Genomic DNA, 20,780 nt, shown 5'->3' with positions numbered 1-20,780 from the left:
AATGTCCGAGGCCTCTGGCACATTGGGTCCTGCCGAAGGCAAGGACTCAACTGACATCATGCTACATGCTGGGCCTCTGAGATCACTTCTCCCTCAATTGCTGGAGATGCAGCAACAGAGCCAGGGAATGCAGGAGGGGCTGATAAAAGTGCTGGACCGACTGTAAGGCTGTTGGGAGCAGTCTCAAAGCTTTTAGAAGTACCAGCCTGCCTTGCGTGGTTCCCAGATCACTACGGCAAGGGTGGTGTCCGCAGTGAAAAGCCTGGAGCAGGAAATCTTCACCATGAGTGGCAGGGTCCAAGTGATGGGCAACCCATAGCAGGACACGATAGAATCCCAGAAGGCCACGCTGAGGCAAAGCAAGCCATAGCTGAGGGCCTCAACAGGCTTATTGGGATTCTGTGGCCCATGGCTGAGAGGATCAAGAATTTGCAGGAGACCCAGTGGGACAGCACTGAGAGACAGTGGCCCATTCACAGAGAGTCCACCTCAGCCTCAGGCCTCCGCACTGGCGTCATCAGCCAAGCCTGAAGCAGGTTCCTCCAAGTCCCCCATGAGCCATCCCTGCACCCTGGGTTCCTCCACAAAGATCTCCAGGAAACTGAGCTTCTCAATATAAAACTGTCATGCATGCTGCGGGAGTGTCTTGCACTGACGTGAATGAAGTTCAGTTGATGGTCACACAATAACTGCACATTGATGGAATGGAAGTCCTTTCTGTTCATGAATCTTCCCGGATTCTTCACCAGGGCCTTGAGGGTGACATGGATGCAGTCTATAGCCCCCTACACATTTGGCATCCCTGTGATGGCTGTAAATCCTGCAACCTGTTTAATATTTAATATACTGGCCAGCCTGGGCATACAGGGAATCCATGACCTTCTGGACAGATGATTGGGAAATTGCCACAAATTTCTCTGCTGGGGGTCTGGAAGCACCCAGTGTGTAGAAGTTTAAGGTGATTTTGTGCTCTCCTGTGCCCCAAGGTACAAAGTCCTGCAGCAAATGGCACAGGTGTCTCACTATCTCCATGCAGGGCTGGAGCTTTTTAGCGTGGGTGGCAGGTAATGTCTGACAGTTGCACAAAGTACACTAATGTGTGGAAGTGCTGGTGTCTCTACTCTGTCCTTCTCCTGCTCCCTCCCCAGGGCGAATAGTGGCCACGTTCTGCCCATCCCCCACCAGCAAAATTGGTTGATGCTGCTAGCACTGGGGCCCAGAGTCAGTGCTAAGGCCCAAGTTCGGCCCACAGACCTGGGTCTGTTTGAGAGTCCAAAGTCTGACCCCATGCGCAACAACCGCTCCTATCCCCTCACACACTTGCATGCCGCCCGACTCGAAATGCAACATCCCCACCAAGCCCACTGCCCTCCCTCCCCCCATAGCATGAAGCAGTTTGAAAACAAAGACTCAAGTTCTTGCTCATCCTCACTGCTCCAGCGCCTGAAACCAACTTTTATAGAGGAGATAATATCCTCACCTTTCCAGCTGCAGCGAACAAGGTTATTCAGGCAGGTGAGCTGGGATGATTGGGAGTGAAGTTCGCTAATTGCATTGTAATAAATGAATAAAATGCAATTTGACATTTTACCCATTTTGGGCAGGGTCCCAATCTTTTTGTGGTAAAATGGGAATGGGCACGAAAATGGGCACTATTCCAGCTAGTTGCGTTACTCCCAATTTTACAACTTTTTCCCACCGCAAGACAGGCATGATGAAGATGTTAAAATCCATTTGATGAGTCTAATTTATTCCTGCCTGGTGCCTCACATTCTCTCCTTGATAATCTTGATGTCATCCAAGCCTCTTTGGTCACAGCTTTAGTCATGGCAAGTCCCAATTATCTATCACCATTGTGCATGATGATTGACCTTGGCTCCCTGTTAAGCATCAGCTCAATTTTAAAATCCTTAACCCTGTTTTCCTATCACTGCATGACCTCACCCTATCCCACCTCCGTGATCTATTCCAGCTGCACAAACCTCAGGTATCTATTCTTCTCTCAGCCTGGCCTCATGAGCTTCCCAATTTTAATTGCTCCACCATTGGTGTCTGTCCCTTCAGCTGGGCAAAGCCCTGAGCTTTGCAATTTCCCCTGAGACCTTTCCATCTATCTGTCTCTTTTTTGCACCTATAAGATGGTTCTTGATGGTACCTGGTTAATCAAAATTATAGTGACTTGCCTGAAATCTTCTTACATAGCTCAGTGTCAAACTTTGAACAAAGAACAAAGAACAGCACAGAATGGGAAACAGGCCCTTCGGCCCAACGAGCCCGTGCCACCATTTTAACAATGTGCTTTTCCTCCTCCACCCTTGACCCATGTCTATGCTTATGGTACCCCCATTGGAAACCAGATTAAGGGGAGAATAATTTAGGGTCAATTTGTGACACCAATCAGCCTAAGAGTACAACTTTGGGGTGTGGGAGGAAATCAGAGCACCCGGAGGGAACCCACGCAACCACAGGGAGAATGTGCAAACTCTCACAGATACTGGCCCAAATCCATGTGTCTGCACAGCAAATAGTGATAGTCACTGAGCTGTTGTGGTGCCCATCTGCTGGTCCAGTTTAAGCGTACACAAACGACATGAAGTACTAGGCTACTCTCAAAACATCCAAGAGACACCAAAATTGGTGGAAAGGCAAATTGTGCGGAGGGTGGGGAGAGTCTACAGAAGGATCTAGATAGGCTGGGCGAATGGGCCAGGAAATGGCAAATGGAATTTAATGTTGGCAAGTGCGAGGTTGTCCACTTTGGTAGGAATAATGGTAGGAAGGATTATTACTTACGTGGAGAAAAACTGCAGCAGGCGACGGTGCAGAGGGACCTCGGGGTCCTTGTGCATGAGTCGCAAAAACCCAGCTTGCAGGTGCAGCAGGTGGTCAGAAAGGCGAATGGGATGCTGGCCTTCATCGCGAGGGGGATTGAATATAAAAGTAGGGAGGTCTTGCTGCGGCTGTATAGGGCATTGGTGAGGCCGCAACTGGAGTACTGTGTGCAGTTTTGGGCGCCGTACTTACGCAAGGATATTTTAGCCTTGGAGGGAGTGCAGAGGAGGTTTACTAGGCTGATGCCGGAGTTGAGGGGGTTGAGCTATGAGGAGAGGCTGAATAGATTAGGCTTGTACTCGTTAGAGTTTAGAAGAATGAGGGGAGATCTCATTGAGACGTATAAGATGATGAATGGGATGGATAGGATAGAGGTGGAGAGACTCTTCCCGCTCAGAAAGGATAGTAGGACTAGGGGGCATAGCCTCAAGATAAAGGGGGGGGAGCGGTTTAGAACAGAGTTGAGGAGGAACTTCTTCACTCAAAGGGTGGTGAATCTCTGGAATTCTCTGCCTGTTGAAGTGGTGGAGGCTGCCTCGCTAAATATTTTTAAGACGCGGGTTGATGGGTTTTTGATGAGAGAGGGGATTAAGGATTATGGGGAGAGGGCGGGAATGTGGAACTGAGCCACGACAGATCAGCCATGATCTTATTGAATGGCGGGGCAGGCTCGAAGGGCTAGTTGGCCTACTCCTGCTCCTATTTCTTATATTCTTATGTTCTTATGTTCTAAGAGCAGCCCATGCACGACCCACCGCATGTATGCCCCTCGTTAGACAGCAAGGTGGACCGGCGCACCCGTGGAGTAAAAGAATAAAACATCAACACATGTAACAGTTGATTTCCAGGAACGTCCCGAGGCTCTGATCCTTATTTAAAACAGTCTCCTATAACCCTCCATCCCTATTTCATTCATGTGTCTATCTAAGTAAACCTTAAACAAGTCCAGCGTGCCTGCCTCCACCACCTTACTTGGCAGTGCATTCCATACCCCCACGACCCTCTGTGTGAAAAACCTCCCTCTAGCATCCAAATTATACCTCGCCCCCCCACCCCCCCACCCCCCCACCTTAAGCCCATGGCCCCTTGTGATATTTGTCTCCAATCTAGGAAAAAGCCTGCCACTGTTTACTCTATCTATACCCTTCATTGTCTTGTACAGTTCTATTAGATCCCCCCTCAATCCCCATCTTTCTAAGGAAAACAGCCCCCATTTACCCAATATTTCCTCATAACCCAGTCCTTCCATACCAGGCAGCATCCTGGTAAACCTCCTCTGTACTCTCTCTAGGGCCTCCATGTCCTTCCGGTAGTAAGGTGACCAGAACTGGACGCAGTACTCCAAATACGGTCTAATCAATGTTCTTTGCTTTATAAAGTACCTTGTGACATTTTTAATACATTAAGTTCATTTTTTTTGGTATTGCAAGTAGGCTTACATTAACACTGCATTGAAGTTACCATGAAAATCCCCCAGTCATGACAGTCCAATGCTTGCTTGGGAACACTGAGGGAGAATTTAGCATGGTCAATGCACCAAACCAACATGTTTTTTGGGCAGTGGGATGAAACTGGAGCACTCGGAGGAAACTCATGCAGACACGAGGAGAATGTACAGACACCACACAGACAGTGACACAAGGCCAAAATCAAACCCAAGTCCTTGGTGCTGTGAGGCAGCAGTGCTAACCACTATGCCATTAAACGTGCAATGTAAATACAAGCTGTCATTGTTGTACATTGAGAAATTGGGAGAACCTCCTATAAATCATGTTCCTTAATCTTCCTTACCTGACACAAGGCAGAGCCCTCAGCTTGCACAACTCTCACAATGGCGACAATCGGGATCCACATGATACAGAAGATGATCAGAAACCAGCCAAAAGCTATTGCCCAGACTGGGTACTCAACAGATCCATATGTTGGCACAGTAAATGTTGTTAATGAACTGATTAAAATTACCTGAATGAAACAATTGTACAAAACAAGATTAAATACCGAATGAGAGATTACCTGCATTTCATTTTCACCATAAATCTTTCCAAGACGTAACATGGACTATATCCACAGATATATGTGATTACCCATATAAATACTAAGGCTCCAAGTGTGAATGACAGAGTAAGAATCCTGCAGCTTGCGGCTCACTTCCTGACTCCTCAAAGCCTATCCATCATCTACAAGGCACAAATCAAAGCCAGAATTCTCCCATCCTGCCCATTATTGGAATTCTATGGGTGGAGGGTGAATCATGTGAAGGTCCATTGAAGTTGAGTGGGAATCTCTAGTTTTCAGGCACCATGACCACTGGCATATAGAAGGATCAGAGCAGCAGATATGTGAGAACACCATCACCTGGAGGTTGCCTTTAATGTTGGCAAGTGTGAGGTGGTCCACTTTGGTAGGAATAATGGTAGGAAGGACTATTACTTACGTGGCGAAAAACTGCAGCAGGCGACGGTGCAGAGGGACCTCGGGGTCCTTGTGCATGAGTCGCAAAAACCCAGCTTGCAGGTGCAGCAGATGGTCAGGAAGGCGAATGGGATGCTGGCCTTCATAGCGAGGGGGATTGAATATAAAAGTAGGGAGGTCTTGCTGCAGCTGTATAGGGCATTGGTGAGGCTGCAGCTGGAGTACTGTGTGCAGTTTTGGGCGCCGCACCTGCGCAAAGATATTTTGGCCTTGGAGGGAGTGCAGAGGAGGTTTACTAGGCTGATACCGGAGTTGAGGGGGTTGAGCTATGAGGAGAGGCTGAATAAACTAGGCTTGTACTCGTTGGAGTTTAGAAGAATGAGGGGAGATCTCATTGAGATGTATAAGATGATGAATGGGATGGATAGGATAGAGGTGGAGAGACTCTTCCCGCTCAAAAAAGACAGTAGGACTAGGGGGCACAGCCTCAAGATAAAGAGGGTGCGGTTTAGAACGGAGTTGAGGAGGAACTTCTTCACTCAAAGGGTGGTGAATCTCTGGAATTCTCTGCCCGTTGAAGTGGTGGAGGCTGCCTCGCTAAATATTTTTAAGACGCGGGTTGATGGGTTCTTGATAAGAGAGGATGTTAAGGGTTATGGGGAGAGGGCGGGAATGTGGAACTGAGCCAAGACAGATCAGCCATGATCTTATTGAATGGCGGGGCAGGCTCGAAGGGCTAGATGGCCTACTCCTGCTCTTATTTCTTATGTTCTTATGTTCTTCCAAGCCACACACCATCCTGGCTTGGAAATATATCGCCATTCCTTCACTGGCATGGGTCAAGATCTACAGCTCCCTCCCTAACAGCGCTATGGGTATAACTACACCATGAGGATTGAAGCAGTTCATGAAAGCAGCTCCTTCTCAAGGGCAATTAGGTATGGTCAATAGATGCTAGCCCAGCCGACAATGTCCAAATGAATCAATATAAAACAAATCTCCTTACTGCCAACACACATGGAGAGATAAAAATCCAACACATTTTCCACCACAGCCAGAAGAGCCAATTCCTTTCCTCAATCATCATCTCAATGTCCTTGATAAATCTGTTTACTCCTGTGAACAACAAGAAAGTAGAGAGTCATATCACTTGGTCAATCCTGAAAAGAATGTTGTTGATGACAGATTGGGATCTGGTGGCATTTCAAACAAGATGAGTAATTTGTCTCAGTCAATAACCTCAACAAAGGAAACATACTGATGGTGAACCCTGTCCTGTTGGTGCAACTGCTTTGATAGTTGGGAAGAGCTGACAACTGACTGAATCAAGTGGCAAAAAGCAAATGTGAAGACATTTAAGCAACATCACCATCAACAATTAACAGGAAAATGAATACTGCAGCAAAATTGACTTCAGCAGCAAGTAGCTGTAGCTGAGCATGAAAATGGCATCATAGTGACGTATGTTTCCAATGTTGGCACGTGGAACCAAGTGGGAAGGAGTTTTGAGAATTTTGACTACAACTGTAAGTTCTTTTCCAAGAAGTGGCTCAGTTTGTTCATACTTTCATCTCAGTCACAAGGGTTTGAGCACAAAAAGCAAAAATGACACTCCAGTGCAGAGCTGAGGGAGTGCTCCATCTTAAAAATGTAGGGCAGGATTTTCCACATCTCCTGTGGCATGTTTTGTGATGGCAACCCACCATTGATCTTCTAATCCTGCAACCGTCAATGGGGTTTCCCATCCTGTGCACACCTGCTGCAATTTAGGTTCGCCATCAGCAGAATGAGAAGATCCTGCCAGCAAGAACAGCTGGAAAATTCTGGTTGTGGTTTTTGCGTGAGGCATTAATCCACGTCTATTTGTTTGGCTCTATTTGTTTATTTGTCTATTTGTTTAAGATCGCAAAGCGTGCTTTTGAAGAACAGCAGAGTAAGGATTCCTGATCTGACCAATATGCATCGTTAAATCAACATTATGCAATCACATTACCTAATCATTGTCAAACACATTGCTGTTTGTGGGAGTTTGCAGCATGCAAGTGATTACCCATGTTTTCTACATTACAACAATAATTAATTGACTGGAAAGCATTTTGAGATGACTGGTAGTCATATGAAGTGTTATTTACATATTAGTCATTCTTTTTCCCTTCCAGCTAAGGAGAAAATTTGAATTCCTATCCCGGATTTTATTACCCTCTTCAGAAAACACATTTTGAGACAGGAAGAATCACACATGCACTTCCGAAAATTTTTTTGTTTCAATATTTTTTCTATTCTACTCACCATATATCCAGCTTATGCTGATGAGTTCCAGCAGAGCGATTATAATGAGAACCCATCCAGTAAAGAAATAATCAATCAAACTCAACCAGTAAATCCCAGCCTTGAATTAAATGCAAAATTAGAAAATGTAACATGGGAAAATAATGACTTTCAAAATAAGAGATGAATGAAACATGAAAAAATTATTTTGTGTCAACCACAAAACATCCAATTCTAACTTCGCTGCTCATTCTTTCCTCATTTCTTTAAGTTCTCAATCAGCTATGGATCGCTTCAATTTCGAACAAGGAGACCAAAATTCCATGCAGTGCATCAGGTGTAATCTCACTTGGATCAGATACCTCTCGGAATTTATATCTTTATGTTCCTTACAAAGCACCTCAACGTGCCTGGAAACATTGTATTATATATTACTCACACATCCATGAAAACAAGAACAACTTATATTGATATAACATTTTTAACAGAATTAAATGCCGCAAAGCACTTCAAAGACTCTAACATCTCTCCATTCCCAACATCCATGGGGTTACCATTGACCAGAAACTGAACTGGGCTAGCAATATAAATAATGTGGTTACCAGTGTTCCCAGGCTCAGAATCCAAAGTGTCAAATTCGTGTGAAAACTGGAGTAATTCACTCTGGATTTTTCAGTCGGAATTCAGAGAAGAATCTCCCACGTTCTGTGCACTGCAGAGGCCACGAGTATGAATTTCATTTATTTAAAGGGGTGGAACCTATTCCCACTGGAGGGGCTAAAAGCAGCACACTGAACGGCTACTCCGCATGTACTGGTCTGTCAGTGCCAAGATTGGTACATGCACAGTGGCCCGGCACTGACACCCTCCCAATTGTTGGCCAGCTCAATCGATGTCCAGCCCCACAACCCGTGCAATGTCTGCTCTCCATCCCTCCCACGGTCCAATCACTGCCTCCCAATCATTCCTGGGCCCAGCCCCGAACTACCCACTGTCTTGACCCGCCATGTTCTCCAGCACCCCCCAGCCCCGATCACCCCATCCCCCCAACCCCCCGGACAGTAATCCCCTCCCGCAGTCCCCACCCACCCACCCACTGAAGTACTGACACCCCCAGCAGGCTGAGCTCCCACTGCAAGTCCATCCCGATCACTGGCCTCCCTTTTTTCCCAAACAACACCTGTGCAGAGTGGCAGTGGGCACCCCATGCCCCCCCAATGATCCCCCATGCCCTGCTCCAACAAGCTCCACTTTAACGTCCCACCTCCCCATTCGGCCCCATCCCCTTGGCACTGCCTCATGTCTGATGGGCAGTGCCAAGGTACCCCCTGGGCATTGGCACTTTGCTCCTTGGGCAGTGTCAGGGCCACAAGCTAGCACTGTCAGGATGCCCATGCCTATGCGGCACCACCCGGGGGTGGGTCAGGCCGCAAACTCCCTGAAAGCGCGGAGCTACTCTAAAGTCTGCTGGAGTGAAACATGGGTGAGGCTCGCAGGCCTGGAGCTTCAGTCCTGGGCTCACTAATCTCATTTAAATTATATGGAAATGCTTATTTAAACCATTTCTATCTCTCTCTGCCAATATCCAGTGCAGATGTTGCTGGAAATCCAGTGCTGGGAGATGCTATCGCAGTGGAAATGCAGGCACGAATCCCGCACATCACCTGCCTTGAGATTCTCCCAGTTCGCTGTGCTAATTTTTTAGTGAGCGGGATGGGAGAGTTTCCCCCAAAAATTTGGCACATACTCCACATCAACTTTCCCTTTGCTGAATCTCACATTACTTTTCTCCTTAGTAAACTGCATCATTTCTGGCTCAATCAAAATACATTACTCCATTATGATGGGTATGTGAGTAAATGCAGCAGTCAGTTTAGAGTCCTATGGATGAAGAAGACCATTCAGTCCCTCTTTATTCAGCCATGAAGGATTTTATGAACATCCTGCCATGTAAAACATGATTGTCTCTTCAATGATTCAAAAGCTTTTGCCTCCACTGCTCAATGAGGGAATCAGTTCCACGTGTACATCATTCTTTGTGTGCAGAAGAATTTCTTGAACTCAGGTTTAAAATTACCTTTCCTACTATGAGGCCGTATGCCTCCTAGCTTTATAGTTTAACTATTTCTCATATCTTCACAAAACTTATATTCCTCTCTAAGAGCGCCTCTCAATGGTTCAATTTCCAGGCTGATATGTATAATATCTTCAGTCTTTCCCCATAATCCCAGACATTGGGGAGCAGCCTTGTAACTCCTCTCATCACAGCTTCCTGTGTTTGAATGTCTGTAACTCTGGTTTGGAAGAACTGGATAGAGTTGTCAAATTGGAGTCTGACCAGAGCACTGGAATGTTTGATGATCACCTTCTGTGATTTATATTCTATTGTCGTGATGATGTAGGTGAACAGCCTTTTTGACTTTGTTGCTGGTGATCTCAAGAAATTCAAGGCATTAAGGACAAAGCAACCCATTTGAATTGGCACCCCAATCAGCACTTTAAACATTCACCCCCTCCACAGTGACTCACCAAAGCTCCTTCACAAGTATTTTCCATATCCACGTTTCCTAGAAGAACTAGTGCAGCAAGCATATGGAAGTATCACGAGCGACCAGTTCTATTCAATGTCACACATGGCCTATATCGCTATTCCTTCAGACATCCTGGAACACTTTCCCTATCGACACTATTAGTGTACCCATACCACATAGACTGCAGCAGTTACTGAAGGTGGCACTTCATAGAAACATAGAACATTACAGCATAGTACAAGCCGTTCAGCCCTTGATGTTGTGCCGAGCTATGTTCGAACCCTAAATCAAGCGATCCCACCCCCTATCGTTCTGGTGTGCTCCATGTGTCTATCCAATAACCGCTCGAAAGTTCCTAAACTGTCCAACTCCATTATCACAGCAGGCAGTGCATTCCACACCCTAACCACTCTCTGAGTAAAGAACCTACCTTGGACAACCCTCCAAATCTCCCATCATGAACTTTACAATTATGGCCCCTAGTAACAGCTACATCCACCTGAGGAAATAGTCTCTGAACGTCCACTCTATCTACCCCCCTCATCATTTTATGAACCTCTATTTAGTCACCTCTCATCCTCCTCCGCTTTAAAGAAAAAAGCTCCAGCTTCCTCAATCTTTTATAAGAACATAAGAAATAGGAGCAGGAGTAGGCCATCTAGCCCTTCGAGGCTGCCCCGCCATTCAATAAGATCATGGCTGATCTGTCGTGGCTCAGTTCCACATTCCCGCCCTCTCCCCATAACCCTTAATCCCCTCTCTTATCAAAAACCCATCAACCCGCATCTTAAAAATATTTAGCGAGGTAGCCTCCACCACTTCAACGGGCAGAGAATTCCAGAGATTCACCACCCTTTGAGTGAAGAAGTTCCTCCTCAACTCCGTTCTAAACCGCACCCCCCATCCTCCAAACCAGGCAGCATCCTGGTAAATCTCCTCTGCACTCTCTCCAATGCTTCCACATCCTTGTTATGGTGAGGTGACCAGAACAGAACACAATATTCCAAATGTGGTCTCACCAAGGTCCTGTATAGTTGCAGCTTAACAAAACACGGCTCTTAAACTCAAACCCTCGTTAATAAACGCTAACACACTATAAGCCTTCTTCATAGCTCTATCCACTTGAGTAGCAACCTTCACATGTCTGTGGATATGAACCCCAAGATCTCTCTGGTCCTTCACATTCCTCAGAATCCTGCTGTTGACCCTGTAATCTGCACTCACATTTGCCCTACCAAAATGAATCACCTTGCACTTATCAGGGTTAAACTCCATCTGCCACTTTTCGACCCAGCTCTGCATCCTATCAATGTCTCTTTGTAGCCTACAAGAGCTATCCACCTCATACACTACTCCACCAATCTGGGTGTCATCAGCAAATTTACTAACCCACCCTTCAGCCGCCTCTTCTAAGTCATTGATAAAAATCACAAATAGCAGAGGACCCAGCACTGATCCCTGTGGTACACTGCTGGTAACTGGCCTCCAGTCTGAAAATTTTCCCTCCACATCACCCTCTGTCTTCTATGAGGTACAGTAAGAAGTCTCACAACACCAGGTTAAAGTCCAACAGATTTATTTGGTAGCAAACACCACTAGCTTTTGGGGCTCTGCCCCTTCATCAGATGAGTGGGAAGTTCTGATCACAAACAGGACATATAACGGCACACACTCAGTTGACAGAATACTGATTAGAATGTGAGTCTTTACAGCTAATCAATTCTTAAAGGTGCAGTCAATGTGAGTGGGGATAACATTAAGCATAGGTTAAAGAGATGTGTATTGTCTCCAGATAGCTCAGTAAGTGAGATTTTGCAAGCCCAGGCAAGTCATGGGGGTTACAGATAGTGTGACATGAACCCAAGATCCCAATGGAGGCTGTCCTCATATATGCGGAACTTGGCTATCAGTCTCTGCTCAATGACTGCACTGTCATGTGACGTGAAGGCCACCTTGGAGAATGTTTACCTGAAGATCGGAGGCCGAATGCCTGTGACCACTGAAGTGTTCGCCCACAAGAACAGAACAGTTTTGCCTGGTGATTCTCGAGCGGTATTCATTCATCTGTTGTCATAGCGTCTATGGACAAGCCCTCCGTAAACACAGGATCTGCTCAGATGAGGAGTATCACAACAGACAACTCTAGACACCTCTAGGGTTCTTATAAAGATGCCTTCATAAGAACATGATATGGCGCTCGACTCATCGATCGACAGTTCCAACGCGCCACAGAAGACAAGTATGGGACACGGTGGACAGAGTACCCTTAGTCTTCCAGTATTTCCCCTGAGTGGAGAAGCTATGACATCTTCTCCAGAGTCTCCAACGTGTCATTGATGAAGACGAACATCTCGCCAGGGTCATCCCCACACCCCCACTTCTTGCCTTCAAACAACTTCACGACCTCAAACAGACCATTGTCTGCAGCAAATCACCCAGCTTTCAGGAGAACAATGACCACAACACCACACGACACCACTACAGCAACCTCTGCAAGACATGGCGGATCACCGACATGGATGCCATCATCTCACATGAGAACACCATCCACCAGGTGCACGGTGTATACTCTTGCAACACAGCCAACATTGTCTACCTGATACGCTGCAGGAAAGGATGTCCCAAAGCATGGTACACTGGGGAGACCATGCAGACACCACGACATTGGATGAATGAACACTACTCGACAATCATCAGGCAAGACTGTTCTCTTCCTGTTGGTGAACACTTCAGTGGTCATGGGCATTCGGCCTCTGATCTTCGGGTAAACGTTCTCCAAGGCAGCCTTCACAACACACAACAGTGCAGAGTCGCTGAGCAGAGACTGATAGCCAAGTTCCGCACACATGAGGACAGCCTCAACCAGGATCTTGAGTTCATGTCACACTATCTGTAACCCCCATGACTTGCCTAAACTTGCAACATCTCACATACTGTCCTGTCTGGAGACAATACACATCTCTTTAATCTATGCTTAATGCAATCTCCACTCACTTTGTCTGCACCTTTAAGACTTGAATAGCAGATTAGTTGCAAAGACTCACATTCTAATCAGTATTCCGTAAACTGTGTGTGCCTTTATGTGCCCTGTTTGTGATCAGAACTCCCCACTCACCTGACGAAGGAACAGCGTTCCGAAAGCTAGTGGTGTTTACTACCAAATAAATCTGTTGGACTTCAGCTTGGTGTTGTAAGGCTTCTTACTGTGACAATCCCCGTGGACAGTGAGGACTCAAAGATCAAAGCTAAAGGCTTTGTAATCTCATCCATTGCCTCCCAAAGTATCCTAGGATGTATCCCATCTGGCCCAGGTTTTATCGACCCTCAGATTTTTCAAAACTGCTAATACATCTTCCCTTGGAACATTTACCTCCGCCATCCTATCAGCCTGTATCACACTCTGATCCTCAAAAACATGGAACACTGAAGAAAAGTATTCATTCAATGCCTCACCTATCGCTTCAGACTCCATGCATAAGTTCCCACTACTATTCTTGACTAGCCCTAACCTCACCCTGGTCATTCTTTTATTTCTCACATAAGAGTAAAAAGCCTTGGGGTTTTCCTTGATCCAACCTGCCAAGGACTTTTTATGCCCCCTCCCATCTCTCCCTAAGCCCTTTTTTTTTAAACTAATTCCTTGTTACCTTGTAACCTTCAAGTGACCCAACCAAACCTGTTTTCTCATCCTCACATATAGTTCCTTTTTCCTCCAAATAAGACATTCAACCTCCTTTGTGAACCATGGTTCCCTCACTCATCCATTTCCTCCCTGCCTGACAGGGACATACCTATCAAGGACATGCAGTATTTGTTCCTTGAAAAGGCTCCACTTTCCATTTGTGCCCGTACCTGACAGTTCCTGTTCCCATCTTATGTTCCCTAATTCTTGCCTAATCACATCATAATTATCCCTGGCCCAATTATAAACCTTGCCCTCCGTGTGACCTTATCTCTCTCCATTGCAGCAATGAAAGACACCTAATTGTGGTCACTATCTCCAAAGTGCTCTCCCACAAACAAATCTAACACTTGGCCCGTTTCATTACCCAGTACCAAGTCCAATGTGGCCCCACCTCTTGTCAGCTTATTCACATATTGTGTCAGAAAAAAAAGTGTCCCATCCAAACTTTTCAACCCATAAAGGTTCCAATCAATATTTGGAAAGTTAAAGTCGCCCATGATAACTACCCTGTGACCTCCATACCTATCCATAACCTGCTTTGCCATTTCCTCCTCCACATCTCTATTACTATTTGGGGGCCTATAGAAAACTCCTAAAAATGTGACCAATCCTTTCCTATTTCTAACTTCAGCCCACATTACCTCAGTAGGCAGATCCCCCTCGAAATGCCATTCCGCAGCTGTTACACTATCCTTGATTGACAATGCTATTCCTCCACCTCTTTTACCACCTTCCCTACTCTTACTGAAACATCTATACCCTGGAACTGCCAACAACCACTCCTGTCCCTGTTCTAACCATGTCTCTGTAATGGCCATGACATCATAGTCCCAAGTACCAATCCACGCTCCAAGTTCACCTGCCTTATTCCGGATGCTCCTTGCATTGAAGTAGATACACTTCAACCCATCATTCTGTCTACCTGTACACTCCTGCAACCTTGATACCTTCTTCAGTACCTCACTACCCTCAACACTGGCTTCTGGACTACAGATCGTTTTCCCACCCCCCCCGACAAATTAGTTAAATCTAACTAAAAACCTGTTCACCTCTACCTTAAATTTGCTTAAAGTCCTGACATCCACCACATTCCAGGGTAGTGAATTTCAAAGACTCATGATCTTTTGAGAGAAGTAATATTTCCTCATCTCTATTTTAAATCTGCCACCCCTTATCCTAAAACCAAGACCCCTTGTTCCAGATTGCCCTATAAGAGGAAACATCCTCTCCACGTCGACCTTGTGAATCCCCCATATCATCTTGTGCACGTCAATTAGATCTGTTCTCATTCTTCTAAACTCCAGGAGTACAGGCCTAAACTGCCCAAACTCTCTTTGTAAGGCAAGCCCCTCATCTCTGGAATCAATCTAGTGAATCTAGTTCTGACAATGTGGCACCCCCTCAGCAAGACAGTGAATTGTTCACCAAGGGTATGTGTTTAAAACTTAAGTTTTCAAGCACAGCACTCTTTTTTCAACTAAGCCAAGCTGAAACTGAGTCAGAAATGTCTCAAAGTTGCCATCTAGCTATAACCAGGGCAACATCCAGAAAAGTAGCAGCTTACAAAAGGGCAACTTACCTGTGTTATACAAATAAGACCAAAGAAATAACATAACAAACAAACACCAGCTGTCACATAGAGGTGATTTGATCGTAGCAACCTAGGGAACTGGTCCAGCAGCGATGTTATGACCAATTCTGATGAAAGAAAACGTTGAGTGAGATCAATAATTAATTAACGAGTTATTCACTCTCTGAGAAACTAGCATCTGGAGAGACCAACAAATTGTTTAAACCAGAAAAGATGAGGACAGATCCATCTATCAGTGGAAATTGTTTGTGACCGGTGAAGAGGGGAATGGAAGCAGGACTGAGAAAGAAATCTGAAAGTTACCATCGGGTCAGAAGGTTGATACATTCCTGCTTTCAGCCAATTTTACTGGAAGAATTGAAGCAACAGAAACAAATGCCAGCTGGAGCAATCTGTCTACCTCCCTTATCTACCCTCCCACTGGGGACTGTAAAGCCATTGAGTCACAGGCGTGTTTGCAGGCCATCCTGTGGAATGAGTACATTCCACAATGATGATTTGGTTCTGTGATATGTTTTGATTATTTCATTCATCTTCTGAGGGTTGCCAGAGCTGTATTCATGCAAGCAAGAGGAGAGTATGCCTTCACTCTCCTGACTTGAGTCTTGCAAAGAATAGACAGACATAGGAGAGTCAGGAGGTGAGTTACTCACTGGAGAATACCCAACTGCCCATCTCTACAGTACCAACATGGGTGGTTCAAATAATTTTCTGGTCAATCACGTCATAGCAATGAAGGAAAAACACTGAATTATACCTGAAAATATTGAACATTAATCAAGACCAGTTAATTTTTTGACATGTAGCTGAATATTCCTTTACTCCAGCTGTTAGCACCTTACATTCTAATAAGGTGATGCTCCATTAGACAGCAAGCAGAGAATGGTCACAGAGAAATATATTAAAATCATCAATAGTATTCCCTAACACAACATTATAAATTTAATAATTTAGCTGACTTGATTTTATAAAAGTAGAAAGAGATTGGTTAAATGAAACAATGTTATTTTTACCTAAGCCTCCAAACAGAGTGTCGAGTCCTAGAGTAAGTAACATGAAGAAAAATAAAATGGACCACAAAGGTGCCCATGGCAGCTGTGCAAGTGCTTCTGGGTAGACAATGAAAGCCAAACCGGAGCCTGAACAATGGATAAAATTGATCTGGTTAAATTAATGGAACTTACAATATACGTTTCATTTTTATTATTTTATGGGATGCAAATGTCACTTGCAAGGCCACTATTTGTTGCACATCCCTAATTGTCCCTGGGAATGTGGTGGTGAGACACCTTCTCAAATTACTGCAGTACATGAAGTGTAAGTACACCCACATGCTGTTAGGAAGAGAATTCCAGTGTTTTGACCCAGCAACAGTGAAGGAATGGCAATCCAAGTCAAGATGGTGAGTGATTTTTTGGGGAACTTGTAGCTAGTGGTGTTCCCATGTGTCACAATGTTGGAAGGTGCTGTTGAAGGAGCCTTAGTGATTTGATGCTATGCATCTTGTATATAGAACACTCTACTGCTTCTGCACAGCTATGGTCGGGGCAGTGAACATGTAGTTTAATGGACAGGGTGCTGATCAAACAGCTATCTTAGGCTGGATGGTGTTCAGCTTCTTGAGTGTTGTTGGAGCTGCACTCATTCAGGCAAGTGGAGAGTGTTCCATCACACTCCTGACTTGTGCCTTTTCGATGGTGGACAGGATTGGCAATCAAGGTGGTGAGTAACTCGGCACAGGATTCCTCACGTCTGATCTGGTTCTGGAGCCATAGTATTTATATGGCTAGCCCAGTTCAATTTCTGGCCAATGATAAGTCCAAGGATGTTGATAGTGGGGATATTGTCATTGAATGTGAAGGGTAAATGATTAGATTCTGTCCTAGCAGAGACAATCATTATCTGACATTTGTGGGGTGTGAATGCCACTTATCACTTATTAGTCCATGCCTGGATGTTGTCCAGGTTTTGTTGCCTAAGGATATAAACTGCTTTAATATCGAAAGAATTGCAAGGGCTATGAACATTGTGAACAGTGAGTGAGCATCATCACTTCTGACTTAATGATGGAGAGAAAGCCATTGATGAGGCGGCATGGTTAGCACTGTTGCCTCACAGTGTCAGGGACCCGGGTTCGATTCACGGCTTAGGTCACTGTCTGTGTGGAGTTTGCACATTCTCCCTGTGTCTGCATGGGTTTCCTCTGGGTGTTCCAGTTTCCTCCCACAATCCAAAGATGTGCAAGTTAGGTGGATTGACCATGACAAATTGTCCATTAGCGTCAGGGGGATTAGCTGGATAAATATATGGAGTTACAAGGATGGGTGGGATTGTTGTCAGTGAAGCCTTGATGGGCCGAATGGCCTCCTTCTGCACTGTAGGGATTCTATTCTATGGATTCTATGAAATAGTTGAAGATGTTTGGGGTGAAGACACTTACCCAAGGGACTCTTGCAGGGATGTCTGGGATCTGAGACTATTGACTTCTACAAGCACAACTATCTCCAATGTGCCAAGTATGACACCAATCAATCAAGAACTTTTCCCCAATGCATATTTTTTCCAGTTTTGCTAGGGCTCTTTGATGTCACACTCATAGAAACACTCCTGTGATGTCAAAGACAGACACTCTCACTTCACATCTGGAATTTAGCTCTTTTGCCCATGTTTGAACCAAGGCTGTAATGAAGCTAACAACTGAGTGACCCTGGCTGCTATATTTGCCTCCATAATGTCAATCGTGCTGGTGGAAGACTAAAACTCAAAACACGTTGACAGAATTGTTACCAGTGGAGCCTGTGTGGCTTTCAGTAACAGTGTGAGCGTGTTGTGTATGCATCAGATAAATCCAGAATGGGTGTATAGTGATATGAAACAACCATTAACACTGATTTGATGCCAGATCTACTATTTTGGTGCTTAAATATTTGTTTAAGATCTTATCTTAATCACGCCCAGCTGAACATGCATTCAGCTGGACAAGGCCACTCTCAACCCACAACTCACCAGTAATTTAGACAACAAGCTATGAGTAGTTGAAAGGCTTGTCAGGAGAAAGCTTGCTTCAGTAAAGGGGGCTAGAGTTACACTACCTGTTAGGATGGAATGTGACTTGGAGATGGAGCACAGGCAGCAGAGAGGAGGATCTGTGCACAGAGGGAGGACGAGGAAGGCAGTTAATAGAAGGCCATGCCCACCAAGAGTCTTCATGGGAGTGTGTCTCCCACCTCCTCCTCAGCCACAGTGCTTGAGGCTCACACATTTCACCAAGAAGATGTGGGTAAACTGGACAACATCCCACAACATGAGCTGCTGTGAGGAGACTGCTATCACTGGTTGTAATGTTCACTGTATTTTGTTATGACTAGGTAAGAGGAGGTGAACAAGTCCCCCTCCATTGAGCATTTTCATATTGTCACAACAACATTTTAAGCTTTTTTTTCAGGAATATAACGCTTTTTCAAATCAGAATGTATTGCACTATTCAAGCTGTGATTATTAAGGTAACAGTCAATGTTGACCTGAGTCAAGGAAGCAGCATATTTATTAATCACGAAACCCAAGAAAAATAATAAAAAACACACACATGCATATACATGCACACACATACACACATGCACATGAAAGGTAAAAGGTTGTCTCCCAGCTTCCTCTGTATTCCTGGAAAGAGGGGATCAAACAGTTTGTCTGCAACATAACTTCCAAGATGTGACTCCTGCTGAGATGATAATCAGATTCCAATTATTTCCACAGATTTCAATCAGTTTCATTATTGCTTCATATCTTTACTATGTCTCTGTCTGGAAAAGTAGGGTGTGATATTCCATTGTCTCTCAGAACTTAGTATCATCCAAACTGGAACTTTCCAATAACTGATTTTTACACTCTCGGAATTTACATTATCAGCCATCTTGTCTTTTATATCCATTTATAAAAAGATGTGTCTTACTTAAAAAACTAATGTCTGTATCTAATTCAGGGTTTTGATACATTGTTATGATAGTGCAATCCGTTACTGCCTATTTCATGAATGCCCTTCCCCTTGTTATCATGCTTTTCTATCATTCCTTTGTTACCTTCCCAAACCTTATATTGCTCCCGCCATTCATTAAGGTTCCAGATGCTCTGTTTCCCTTGTTATCAGCTCTCAATTCTTGTGAACTCAGGACAAACATTTGCGTGTTGCAGGTTACTTAGAGAAGCCTAAATAATAAGACAGGTCACATGAATTCAGGAATACCCAGCCCAGAAAATTTAATTTTGCATTTACCTGACTGTGCAACCTCTGAAACAGGCTTGTCTTGTATGTGAGCCATGTGACCAAGGGAGGAGAAAATGGCAAATCCAGCAAACACACTCGTAGCACAATTAACCACACAGACAATGATGGTGTCTTGGTAACAGTTGTTGTGGAAGTTGTTGTATGATGACAGTGTGATTAAACAGCCCCAACCCACAGCAAGAGAAAAGAAAATTTGTGTTGCAGCATCTTTCCAAACCTGTTAAATAGAATGAAGAATTAATCAGCATGAGGAGATTTCACTTGAACAAGATGAAACAGGATGATATTAACAATATGGAACATGGAGTGGGTTAATCCCACAGCTCAGTGGTGAACTGATTGAACAAAGTTCCCTCTGGTCAATGATATCCCCTTTAAACAGTTCATCCACCATTCTATCTCCCTATCCACTCCCTCCAGCTGATACTTTCCACTATCGGCTATGTTTTCTAGTTAATGATTTGATTTGTTCCTTCCAACTTGTACGCTGACACCCAGTGACCTCCATTCCTTTACTGAAAACAGTCACAAAGGAAAGATTTTCACCACAGAATAAAAACTCATGTTGAATGGCAACAAGTTCAAAATTCAGATCTGAATACCAGTAAAGACCATGTCATTGTTTTTCTTGTGTGTCCCGTAGCACAGTGTAAATGACATACACTGGGAATGATTGTGAATGCTTTAAATTGCAATGAAAAGTGGAAAGGATTTTAGGCAGGCAACCAATTAGATATTGATCATTTTACCCTGTTGCATAAATTGAAGGGCTTAATATCTACTTCTAGAATATCAGTAAGTCTTATAGTGCTTATTATTTATGCACAAATCCCAAAGCATAGATTAAACTCAGAAATCCAAAGGTTCTTGTCCAATTTTTACTACTCCACTGTTAGCTTCAGGAAACCAGTAACTCTACCTGCTTTATGCACATGCGCACATGTGCACACATGTACATACACATACACCTACGCACCAGAAATAAGAAGTGTTAGAGCTCAATAAAAATGGTAAAAGAATAAGTGGCTTTTTTCATAATCTCCTGTGTATTACTGGTAAGGGTGGAATCCACAACAGGTCTGGCATATAACTTCCAGGATGCGACTCTTGTTGGGATGATAATCCACTTCCATTATCTCCACTGGAGATGACAGTCAGTTTATGTATTACTTCATAACT

General features: G+C 44.5%; 1 protein-coding gene across 1 annotated transcript in view; it reads right to left on the bottom strand.

The window, feature by feature from the left end:
• The window catches only part of LOC145342121 (sodium- and chloride-dependent neutral and basic amino acid transporter B(0+)-like), a 77,435-nt gene that overhangs the window by 19,812 nt on the left and 36,843 nt on the right, over positions 1-20,780 (bottom strand). Inside the window, exons 8-13 of the mRNA XM_080187360.1 lie at positions 19,590-19,818; positions 16,333-16,458; positions 15,308-15,426; positions 7,534-7,633; positions 6,251-6,360; positions 4,624-4,794 (exon numbers count right to left, since the gene is read on the bottom strand). Of these exons, the coding sequence (XP_080043486.1) occupies positions 4,624-4,794; positions 6,251-6,360; positions 7,534-7,633; positions 15,308-15,426; positions 16,333-16,458; positions 19,590-19,818 (855 nt within the window). The remainder of the gene's footprint in view (positions 1-4,623; positions 4,795-6,250; positions 6,361-7,533; positions 7,634-15,307; positions 15,427-16,332; positions 16,459-19,589; positions 19,819-20,780) is intronic.

The sequence above is a fragment of the Carcharhinus amblyrhynchos genome, chromosome 4 (genome assembly GCF_965287045.1).
Source record: "Carcharhinus amblyrhynchos chromosome 4, sCarAmb.v2.hapA, whole genome shotgun sequence".
In the NCBI taxonomy this organism is placed as follows: Eukaryota; Metazoa; Chordata; class Chondrichthyes; order Carcharhiniformes; family Carcharhinidae; genus Carcharhinus; species Carcharhinus amblyrhynchos.
This window is presented reverse-complemented; position numbering and strand designations above follow the sequence as displayed.